At 46.7% G+C, this 12380-nt stretch overlaps 1 protein-coding gene across 1 annotated transcript in view; it reads left to right on the top strand.

Moving 5' to 3' along the window:
* Positions 1 to 6794: 6794 nt before the first annotated feature.
* Positions 6795 to 12380, top strand: part of LOC102569500 (ras-related and estrogen-regulated growth inhibitor) — a 32163-nt gene continuing 26577 nt past the window's right edge. Inside the window, exon 1 of the mRNA XM_019485213.2 lies at positions 6795 to 6988. Coding sequence (XP_019340758.1) covers positions 6892 to 6988 — 97 coding nt within the window. The 5' untranslated portion in view covers positions 6795 to 6891. The remainder of the gene's footprint in view (positions 6989 to 12380) is intronic.

Below are 12380 nucleotides of genomic sequence, written 5' to 3' on the forward strand. Positions count from 1 at the left end.
CCACATGCAGTTTAAAATACTACCAACTAGTATTTTAAACTACTGGGCGTAATCTATAGGTTGCACCCTCTTGGGGAGGCTTCACTTATGCCCAGGCAGTCTGGGACTTCGGGGCTCCCCAGTGAGTAGTTCTGGAGGCCTGCATCACTATACTTGCCCTTTAGCAATAAGCTTGACAGGAGGACCCACACCAGAGAGTCTTACGAGCTGCTTCTTCAGGTTTGATGCATCTTGGGGAGCGGCTAGAGAGTGTAGGTCCTTCTGTGACACAAGAGGCCCCTTGTTGCTCCCTGGGTAGCTATAGGGCACTGATCTCCATTTCTACATGATGGCTTTGGGGGGGTGACTTGGGGCTTCAGTCAGCCTACCGTGCCCCCAAAATTCCTAGTTGCACCCCCCAGCTCTGCTGGTGCAGCAAACTGCAAGAGAAGTTGAAGAAGGGGAGCCAGCCCTATTCTGCCCCAGACCTAAACATATAGCAGGGCTCAGCCATACAACAAGGCTGAGAGACAACAGCTGTAAAACAATAAAAGGGGGACCCAAGCCTATTTGCACTGAAGCCTGGACCAAACAAGAAACCATGCCGGGTCTCACCCTGGCCCAAACCATGCCAGGCTTTTAATCCTGGCCTAAATCTGCTGACAAAACCACCAGGCTTCAACCCTGGTCAGTGTGTGCCAGAGATTAATACCCACACGGTATTATCCCACTTAAAACCCAGGAAAACAAAGGGGAAAGAAGAGGGACAGACAAAGAGTCTCAAACCCTAAGACCAACTTTCTCTCCCTGTACCTGAGGTCTTCCCTTCACATAGCTTCAGCTCATTTCTCTAGTGAAGAGGAGTGGGGGAGATCTCTGCCTCATCTTCCCCCCCCCCCAGTGGGGAGCAGTTTCTCCAGCTCCTAATTCAGCTTTTCTGCTCTCAGCAGCCCCAGGAAAAAGAGCTGAGCTTCAGTTGAGAAGTTCTTATATACCTGATGTTAAGATCACCCAAGATTTTCCCATCAGGGCTTTCCCTGAATCCAGTTTTTCCTCCTTAAAAAAGAACACTGCCCAGGTAGCCAGTTAGGCTAGGGGATCTGATCTCCCCTGCTTACCTGACAAGGAGCCAGGTTTCTTGTTTACAGTAAAAAGCAAGGTATAGCCCAAGACAAAAGACCCAACAAAGGGGGCTATGCACAGCATCAGATTACCCAAGCAAGGAAGAGGAGACAAGATACATAAAGAAAGCATGAGTACACATAGTGCGGCAGAAAAAATAATATATATATACAGTTAAACTTAACTAAAACCATATACACAACAACGCACTTTGCAGTACAAAAGTGCCTGTATATTTTGTGTGGGGTACACATGTTAAAAAGTAGCCAGCAGCAACAATGACTAAAGGAGGATCTTGTCACCCTCCTGGGCACAGCAAGACTGGGCTAGTTGGATTTTTCCTTGGGGGTCTTCCATCTAATTACTTGGTACTGAAGGAAACAGGCAGTGATTCAGTGGCTGGTATTCTTTCCTTGGACTCAATATTCAATATATGTCAGGTTGTTGTACAGAACAGCACCACAAAGGCCCTGACCATGTGTGGCTATTAAGGATCCCACAACTGTCTTTGAAGAAGTAGGGATGTTAATCCCAGGGTTCAGCTAAATGACGGTTTGGTAGCTTATGTTTTCCTGCAGTTTTAGCTGGATGCAATGTTATTTCTCACTTCCCATCCCCAAAGATGTAGCATGTTGATGCTGTAGTGGTTACAAAGGTTTAGCTGTGCAAGACAGCAATTTGGAATAGAATGAGCAGCCTTCAGGTCCAAGAAAATGTCCTCACCAAATACATCACTATGTCTTAACCAATGGAGAATCCCTGTTCATTGTTGTTAGCCATAAAGCATTTCTCCTCTTTGTAGGTGGGCAACAAACCATAACTGGATCATACGCACACTACACCCAGAGCAGCACAGCATACACATGCGCTAGCCAGTAAATTATGCTCTGGCCTGTCAAACAGCTGCCAAGTTTTACCCCTGAGGTAGTTGCTCTATGCAATGGGGAAAATGTGTAAAGTCCATACATCTTCTTTAGGAGGAAGTTTGTTACATTTTAAAGTAAGACGCAATTGTCTGTTATCATTACGTATTTTATTTTGCTACCGGATCTGCTGAAGAAATGCAGAAAAGCAAAACCAAAGAGAAATGCTGCACATTTGTAGAGCACCTTCCTTCAGATACAGACATATTGCTCAGCTCATTTAAAAGGTAGAAGGCAGGCTAGAAGTGCACCTTACAAACTAAATCAGAAATGCATAAGCTTTTGTGAGCCAAGCTCACTTCATCAGATGCTGTGAAAGGACAGAGGGAACTGGAGGGAGCAATAAAGCAATAAACCCATAGGGACATAAAAGCTAATCCAGATAATAAAATAAGAATCTGTAGTCCATGTTTAGACTATGCTTAACTCAATCCAGTCTGTGGTTGATTTCTTGTTCCACAATTTTGATTTCAAGTCAATTCTTAAAGCTCTGTTGTTGAAGAACAGCCACTCTGAGGCCAGCGATGCAATGCCCAGGAAAGCTGAAGTGTTTTGCCACAGGTTTTTGTGTATTTCTAGTGTTCATTCATTGTGCCATGTAGGGATTGCCCTATCTGTCCAATGTGGACAGAAAGAGGGTTTTGTGAGCAGGCAATGGTGTATGTGACATCGGTAGAGGAGTCAGTGAATATACCTTGGATGTTATAATTTAGTCTATGATGCAGTCTGTGTTGATGAGGGGTAAACCTGATCAGGTAACAGGTGGGTAAACCAAGGAAAAAAATGGTTATGTCTATGGAGCTTACCCAGAGAGTTCAGGAGCCCTGACTAGTTTGATCCCTAGGGCACGCTGCATGCCATGAGTAGACACAGGCTTTTTAATGTCACAAATGAAAATATTTCCCCAAGTGCTAAGCAGTGCTGAACAGTGTTTTGTCAACTTGTGTGTGCACAGCACATTCCCTGCTGTCAGGGTGGAAGATGTATTTCACTAAACATTGGCTTTCTGTTCCTCACTCTGGCCTGCGGGGATAAGCAAAATATGAACAGTTATTAAATACTCTCTGGCACATTTGCAAAAAAAGGCAGAAAGGGCAGAATTGAGAGAGAAATTACAGTTAGCCAGTATACCAAGTTCGATAAGGGAAAAGAAAGCAGCCTTCCTTTGTAAACATAATCCATGTTGCTCTGCTACATGCAGCCCGGCAGTGCTTCATAGCCTTACATGGCAACAGAAAGACCATATTAGAAAAAAAGAGCTGGAGGTAGAATTATGAAATCTTGTTAGCTTCATTTGTAAATGTCACACCATCGTGATCTCTCAGCCCAGGGTGCTCCCTCTTTCCCTTGCTCTTATTCTATCTACCAAGTTCTTGATGCTTGTGTTGAGTCATGCCTGGGTGTCCCATGAGATCAGAATCCTGGGGTACCAGGGGCTCTGTGCCCACCTAGTGAGAGACAGGTGCTGCCCTCTTGACTTCATGGCCAAAATAGATGAGACAAAGGGCAGGAGACAGGAATAGCATTATTTCTGTTTTACTGATGGGAAACTATGGTGCAGGGTGAGATTAAGTGTCACATTCAAGGTCAGTTGGAGAGTTCTGGCAGAGCCAGGAACTAAATACACATTTCCTGACTCAGCACAGCAGCCAATTATAAATCACCCTTCCTGTGTGCATATAGAGACATTTACCCATATCCTTTTTTTTTAACAGTTAATAGACACTGAGGTTGGAGCTGGAAGAGGTCACTTGACATGTCCAGCCTGGCTCCTAGTATGAAGTAGAAAGAGGTGTACACTAATCTTTCCACAAACTTCTGGCAATCAGATCTTATCTACAGGGGAGCAAAAAGCCATTCTGGTCTTTTCCCCTCATGGGCAGGACCTTCCTTTACTGTGTATTCTCACCAGGGAAACTCAATCTAACAATGCTTCCGATGCAGGGCAGCTGGTAAAGCAGATGATGAGAGTAATGGTGGAAATGGAAGAATTGCACTTGTAATTCAGGGAGGCTAGAGGAGTGGCAGTCAGGTCTGGTGCAGGGGTGTCAAACTCACCCTGTGCTCCAGGCTGGATCTGGACCGTGATGCTCCTCATGAGCAAGATCCAGCACAGATGTAGAGCAGTGGTACAGATGGTGGTGGGGACAGCAGAATCAGCAGCAGCTGCAGTGGGGGTGATGGGTGCTGTGTCAGGGACAGTGGGCCTGGCAGCAATAGGGCAAGCAGCTCTGGACAGGCAGGGCTGTGTGAGTCAACCTTCCATCACCCTCCTGCTGTCAATGGCCATGCCCACCAGGGTCTGTGGTCCCTGGATTCTGCAACAGACCACCTCCCTCAGTCATGACTCCCAGCTTCCAGTAGCCCAGGGCCAGAGGAAGCAGTTTCTCAGGCTGGATCCAGCTTGTATGCTATATATTTGACAACCCTGGGTTAGCGGGTAGAGCACAAAGTTGTTTTGGAAGACTGGGGTTTCTAATCTTACCTCTGCTACTAACCTGCTGCATGACCATGAACAAGTCACTTGCCCTTTCACCCTATGTCTGTCTTCTCCCCTGGGGCTAGGGGAAGGGACTGTCTCCCACTGCCTATTTTTATACGTGAGACACTTTGACCTTGGTTGGGGTACCTGGGCCCTGAGAATAGGGAGTCAGCCATACCAGCGAATATTCTGCATCTGGTGTCATCTCAGGGAGTTTAGTCTGATACTGGATGGTGCCATCTCATGCAGGGGAGAAAAAGTGACATTTTCACATTCCTGCTTCTAGCTTGTCAGCCCTTCATGGGCCGCAATAGCCGGCTAAAACAAACAGGGCCTCATTGTATGAAGCAGAATATTGCCTAAGAAGGAAGCAGTGGAGGCCAGTGACTCAGATCATCAGGCTGGATTCAGACCAAGGGTCTAATGTAACAGGAGGCAGGACGTGTGCCCTCAGCCATGCGACTGAGATCAGCATAAGCCAACATCTTTCTCTGGATAAATATCAACAAATGTGATGGGTCCCCCTGCCACCTGCATGGTATGGAGAAGTTGCAACCAATGGCCCATCTACTCTACTATCCTCTCTGACAATTATACTTTTTAGATGCTTCAGAGGAGGCATTAAAATAAATTAATTTAAAAGTAGCATATGTCATCCTGCAACGGAGATGCATTACCTGGGCTCAACAGTGAATCAGTTTTTTGTCCCAGAGCCTGAAGGTCATGAGCCCTTGTAATATTCATTCATTGTTCAGCTGCTGTTATTCTATCACCTCTCACCTAGGTGTCCTTTCTTGGTGTTGGGGAACCACATGTAGAAATGTAGCAGTTCCTGCTAAAATATGTATCAGAAACATGCAGGAAGCCGGCTTCTGTTTTCAGATCCAAAGGTATAAAAGTGATGTCAGATGCTATTCCAATTTTATGAAGGAATGAACTTTGGCCCATGTTTTGCGTGAGGTGCACACTGTGACACCAAATGGTGAGCCATGGCAATGGCAACACAGAAGGAGTCTCAGGTCCGATCCTTTGTGGTGTCCTGACTCTGCAAACCTGGAACATGAGACATTTAGGGGAGGAAGAATACTCAAAGGATTTTCCCACACATTCTCTTCATCAGTTCTGCCCAGTGCAGGGCTGGCTACAGCAGCATATTTCACTTTTGTTACTCTGCAGCAGTACTAATAAACAGTGCATACCTAGACTCCTGGCAGCCCTGGGCAAACATTTATTATCGAGGCCCCTTTCCCAGAGATAATAACATTGCTCCCCGTACATGCGCAATATTAAAACTTTTTTTTTTGCAATTGTCATTTTTTTTTTTTTCATTTTCAGACCCCCTTTGTCTGGACCCTGGGCAGCTGCCTGCTTTGCCTATGCCTGTGCCTGGGTCTGCTAATAAAGATTTTGGAAACCACTGCAACCAGATGTCTAAATAAAACTGATAAAAGCCAACATCTCAGCAGGATGCTAATGGCAATACGGATAGGAGCGAAACCCAGACTAAGTAGGTCTGGCAAGCTATTTGCCTTACCAGTTTTTCCTGAACAAGTCTCCACAACTTCCTCCTCTGTCTTATTATGTCCTTCACAAGCAGTCTGAAACCTAGCAGCCAGCCCAAAGTGGGTATTTCCTCTGTAAGTTTGGTGCTCTCTCTTCTTATACCATTTTGTATAACATTCCTTTGATCCCTATCTTCAGGGTGATCATTGTCCTATGAGGCCAAATGGACTTGTTCCCTGACAGCTGGGGTACAGATTTGATATCCTATTCCCTAGTTCAAGGTGAGTCTTTCCCAAGCAGGTGGCACATCCTGCTACATTCTTTGCTTTCAGCAATGCTTACTTCCAACACGTGCTGCAGCCTATAAATACAGGATTGATTTAATGTTACCTTGAACTTTACCCAAGCAAACCCATATTATTCTATCGCTTGGAGAGAGACCGTCTCTCTAAGAAATGAAGGAATACTGCCAAAAAGATCCCAGAACCTTAATCCACAAGATCTCTTGCTGAGCTGTCCTGTTTCACCCAGTTTCACTCGCACAGCTGGTGCTGCCCCAGTATGAGGCGTCGCCCTGTCAGGCCAGTTTCTGAACGGAGAGAGGTGGTTAGCCCGGTACATCTGCAGGCAGGCGGCAGAGCGGGGCGGCAGCTTTAGAAGGGTGCTTGTACACGTGGGGGAGGCCGCTCTGTCACCCTGACATGAAGAGATTAGCTGGTTCAGAGAGGCGTGTGCTTTCATTGGCAACAGGCTACTTCGACTCATGGCCCAGGGGCCGTCCAGGGGCGGCCCGGGAGGAGCCGGGCACCGCCCCCGGCGCTGGGCGGAGCCGCCTGGCGGCGGGAGGAGGCGCGGGCGGCGGCGGCGGCAGCAGGTGCGAGCATGAGCTTCCCGCGGCCGCTGCGGCGCTCCGTGAGCCTGAGCCCGGCGCGCACCCTGCGCCTCGTGGTGCTGGGACAGGGCGCCGTGGGCAAGACAGGTAGGGACCCCGCCGCCCGCCTGCGCCCCGGGGCTGAGGGAAACTTCCCCGCTTCACCCCAGGGGTGTCCCGCAGCTGCCAACAGCGCGGGGCAGGCAGAGGGATTTTCCACCTACTAAACCAGCTCTCCAGGCCGGCAGGATGCCCCTGCACCCCCCCACTCCCTTCACAGACGGCCTGGCTCTTCTCCCTAGCCGGCCTCCCCCAGCACCACTCCTCAGCCCGCTCTGAAATGAGCTGAGGAAGTTAGGAGGACTTCTTATTTCTTTTCTTTTTAAGAAACTTCTCCTGGCTAACCTCTCCCTTTCCACATTTCACATAGGGCAGACAAATATTACCCCCCCTCCCCCCAGTGCTGGGGTTGCAGCTTTGTAAAGGGCGTGGGGGTTCCCGGGCACACATCTGATCTGAAAACTTCACCCAGTTGCTGAATGGTTGGAGATGGCTGAAACGGCCGTCTGAAAAGGGGCCAAGCAGCGGTGAAAAGCTGCCAGCGTACCCATATGATGTGCTGGCTCCTAAAATAAGCAAGTGGAAAGGGGCAGTGGAATGGGGGTTGCTGTGGACGGGCACTAAAGAGAAGGGGCCTGATTTGGAGAGGTGCTCTGCTTCCAGCGGCTCTGGTTGAAGCTGCGGGGTGCTTTGTGCTTCTGCAGTCACATCCAAAGGATTTTTTGGCATGCATAATAATGGCCCTTTGCACAAATGCTGGCTGTAAATCAGCCGGGTTTAGAAGGACCAAGCACAGCGTGGTGGGTCAGTGCACATCTTGTAATTATAGGGAAGTTGCCTTTAAAAAAGAATCTACAAGTCACATCAAAGGTTAATCTCCATCGAGAACCTTGCATTTCCGGGCAGTCTCATAAATTAAAATAAGCCACAAATATCATGGAGTTATAGACTATTGTGAGGATTTATTTTTTGTCTTGTTTGTTTTAAGTTCAGCTGGTTCCACGGTATGTTTCCTTATGAAATGTGGGAAGTTTTGTTGACTGCAAAGTAGTGTGATCTCACGGAGAGATCACTGGACTGGGAGTCAGGACTTCTAGGTCCTACTCCTAGTTCTGCCACTGATCTGCCATGAGGCCTTGGTCAAATTACTTCCTCTTTCCCCATCCACCCTGAGTCTGTTCTGTCTCTTAGACTGTATGTTTTTGGAGCATTTGCTGTCTCTGCTATTTTTATTTATGGCACTTGGCACCGGAGGGTTAGAGGCTGTAAGTGCTACTGTAATACAGGTAATAATGAGGATGCAAGTCTGTGTCTGTACAGGTTTGCATTCTCTATATTAGTGGGAATTAGTAGTACTGGCAATTAAAATGCAAGTTTCCACACAGAGCTCTTGGGAACAGCTGTGTGGTCACCTAGGACTGGAGGACATGATGTTCTCTAATGAACACTCCTCCCAATTCACTTGCCCAATTCACAAAGAGAGTAGTCTTAAAATACACTACAGAGATGGCACCTCTCTCTGGCTTGCAGCCAGTGCAGAGGCTTTGCTTTGGCTTCAGAGACTCTGTTAACGTTGTGCGTTTCCATATACAGTATCCAGTGAGCTTATTTCTTTGTTGACTGGTGAATTCCTGTCTTCGAAGCCAAGGAAAAGTCACAATTTTCAACCTGAGTTGTTTAAAAGGGAAGTGTAAGAGGCAAGTGGCATTAATCTACGTGTTTCGATTTGAATTCAAAAGTCATAATTTGATTGCAGTGTGTGAAACCATGCAAAGATTGCAGTGGCCAAGATTTGGGGGTCCTTGAAAGAGAAATATACAATCCACCCTAGACAGAACCCCCCCCCCCCCCCCCCAGTTCTAACATCTCAGTCCTTCTCCAGACAGAGACATTAATCCACAAAACCAAAATGGCTCTGCGCCAGTTCCTGTAAGACCTCAACTTCCACCACTAAATAAAAATTCACCTCCCAACCCACAGGCTTTGCAGCACGTCTCAGTTAGGTTATTTCAGACCAAAACACCACATTCAAGCGATCCTCTCCCTCCCCCCACTTTGGGGAAGTGTCCTGACAGCAGCTCCTGGCCTGAACCGCAATTGCAGCCGACAGCCACCCACCTGAGTGCAGCTCTAACGTGGGTGCATTAAATGTCAAAGGCCCTAAACCTGCAAGCTGTACGAGGTGGGCAGTCTCTTGGGGCTCCAGGCAGGTGGGAGAACCCACCCGCACCCAGCTGCTTGGAGGATAGGGACCTACATGTGGTATTCAGCCCACTTCCAATTGACTAACTGAAAGTAGAGAGAGCAGATGGAGCAGTGAATTACAAGTGCGTGAACTGCATTTCATGCTGCAGAACGTTGGTTGGAACATAAGCCAGTATCTAGGCAATCTCATAACCTCCTGTATGAGCATATGTGCTTCCCCAATGTACTTTGGTAGCTCGCCGGTTGTAAAGTATAAGAAGCACAGCTGAGAGAGGGCAACCAGCTTTGATGAACTAGACGCCTGGGAATTGCAGGCCACTTTTAATTATAATAAAAGGAGCTGTTCCTGCTTTCTGGGACCAATTGAAACAGGTTGAAAAGAATGATTTCCTTCTATAAAATTCCTTCATTTTTTTTTTCACAGGGAAGGGAGATGTTTCTAAAAGATCAAAGTAGACTGCTGCACTCAGAGAAGTTTAAAAAGCCTTGTCTGCCCTGGGGACTGGTTCTAGTTACAGATGCCAGTGGTTAGCCACCTGTGTCTCTGTCGTAGTGCGAGCTTACAGTACAGGCAGGCAAAACTGGTGTAGCTGGGCCCAGCTTTGAACAGAGGCAAACTGCGACAGTGCTGGAATATGGGCTTTGCCTGTCACCCATTGTGGCTTCAGATCAGTTCAGCTACAGCCATGGCTAACATCTCCAGTGTCAATAAGGCCTCCCACTTGGTGTCCTTTCCCTTAGGCTCTCCTATTGCTTTAACATGTTTCTGTCATCCTACAAGCTGATACTGATATTCAGCTTGCTTGAGAGAGGTTGGTTAGTTTGATAATACAGGTCTCAAGAGCGAACGTTTTACTGGGGAGCATCCCTGGAGACGGTGAACTTGCAGGCTACTAGGTCCTGGCTTCACATCTTCCTCTGGCGGAAAGGGGGTGAGTCTGCAGGGGCACATTTGAGGTGTTACTGCGCAAAAAACATCAAAAAGCAGTGAAGTTCTGCAGCTGATGAATGGAAAGAAGATGAGGAGAGGCCAAGACTGGAGTTCATAATGGACCGAAGGGTGAATTTTGGTTACATCCTTATTTCCCACTTGGGACGATGGTCTTGTTCACTAACAGTCAGGCTTCACAATCTTCAGACATTAGCAGAGCACCACAGATCAATTAACATCCCAGGGTTTGCTGATATATAAATTGTCATCTGATACAAACCAGTCTTTCTGTGGCTTAACACCCACACACAGGGCAGTAAGTGATGTGAGTTATGGATATTTGTATTGTGGTAGAGGGATAGAATGGACCCCAACCAAGATCTGAGCCCCTTTGTGCTAGTTGCTGGACTAAAACACCCTGTGCCCTGACGACTTGACATCTTAAATAGACATAAACTGGTTATTCCTGGTTTATAGATAGTGCTGAGAGAGAGGTTTGAGTGATTGGCCCCACACCCTAGAAATGTGCAGAATTGCTGAGACTGAATCCATATCTCTGGAGTCCAGTGCTTCGACTGCAAGACCAGCCTTTCTATCATGATTAGAGTTAGTCACTTCCATAGGTTTCTCGTGTCCCACTTTCTGGAGAATTGTATGAGCTCAAGAAAACCGGAGAGAAAGCTATTTTCACATCTGAGCTGATCAAAATGTGAGAGTTAGCCAGGTGCGAGAGATGAAGGTAGAGAACTTAGCTTTGTAAAATCCTCTCAGCTTCAGCTAAAGTATATGTAATAGTGGCTCCTTTTACTTTAGAGGGACTGTCAGGCTAGAAATCAGACTTTTAATGGCCTGACTGAAATTGGAAAGTGAAATAAAGGTGCATCTATCTAGCACAAGGCTTGAGATACTGTATCTCTGCACAGAACAGTCTTGCAGCTGATTAGCTTGCCCTTACAGGTCACCTTTGGAGACCTATAGGGCACGTTCCCTGCAAATCTCTTCCTGGTGCAGTAGCCATTAAAACTGAGAGAGACAGTTAAGGGTACATCTTCAGAAAGAAAATGATCCATAACTTGAAAACAGCCTAACTCTTGGTCCTCTGCTGAGACCCAACTTGAAATCCTCAATGAGCATCCTTGAAATGTTGTGAGAGGATAGAACCATTATCATTGCCATCACAGAGCCGTGCAGGAGCTAAGTACTGCTGTTGTGGAATATGTTAGCATCAAAAGTCCAGGCTCAGGCCTATCAGAAATTTAGACGTGCATTGAATTACATGAATCACTGGTAGAAGCTTATAAATTCAACATCTCCCAGTCCCAGCACTTGCCTTTCCTCCGGTATCTTTGGCCCTCTTCTTTAGACTTTAGTCAGTGTAACCCCTGTAATGCTTAACACGAAGGCTCTGTCTATAAAGAGGAGTTAAATAATAGATTGTATAAGCACGTTATACTCATAAGTAGCATGTGTTACCAGAGGGCTGTAAGCATATCAGTAGGTGGTGGAAGAAACCTCTTACAACTGTCAGTCTGGGGAATCTGTTGGTGTTCTGAAACAATCCATTAGCCATTTATCAAAACATCCATTAATCATTTATAAATACAACCGTAATGCAGTTAACCAGATCCCCTTTGGAAACACTCCTTTCTGCAAGATTGCTTACATTCAAGATGAATGAAAAAGGTCTTTGCATGGGTTCCCGAATGCACTCCTGTCTCTGCCCTCATCCCCTTTTTTCTGCTGTCAGCTGCCATCATATTCTTGCATCTCAGCCAATTTTTAATCAGTTTAATTGGTTCTTCTCTTTACACAGTACCAGGCATCCCAGCTTAGGGAGGCTGCCTGCTGCATGACACATAATCAGGTGCTTTCTAGAAAACAAGATTATTGACTTGTCAGACTGTCTCCTGCTTTCTTGGAAAAATCAATCACAACTTTATAGATGTGGGGAAATACCCATGGTAGGATCTTGGGCATCACTGTCGGGCAGTTTTACTAAATTACAGGAGAGGCCTAGGTATTTTGGTATCTCATCAACATTCATAGTGTTCAATGGGAAGCCTGCAAAGTGAAACTCAAGGTCTGTAAGACTCCATGGACTTTCCCCTCATACAATAAAGGCAGGAGCTGATTGAGACACCCTGATTTAAAAACAAAAAGACCCTATAGACAAATTAATCTAGGAGCCTAGTTATAGCAGCCAGCCTAGGGCCTCAGAGCAGGAGAGGTTAACAGCTGGGACTGGCTGTAGAAGGTGACTAGAGTCGGAGAAGCAGTAAGGTCAGAGACTGCAGTCACAAATTA

The sequence above is a fragment of the Alligator mississippiensis genome, chromosome 2 (genome assembly GCF_030867095.1).
Source record: "Alligator mississippiensis isolate rAllMis1 chromosome 2, rAllMis1, whole genome shotgun sequence".
Lineage (NCBI taxonomy): Eukaryota > Metazoa > Chordata > Crocodylia > Alligatoridae > Alligator > Alligator mississippiensis.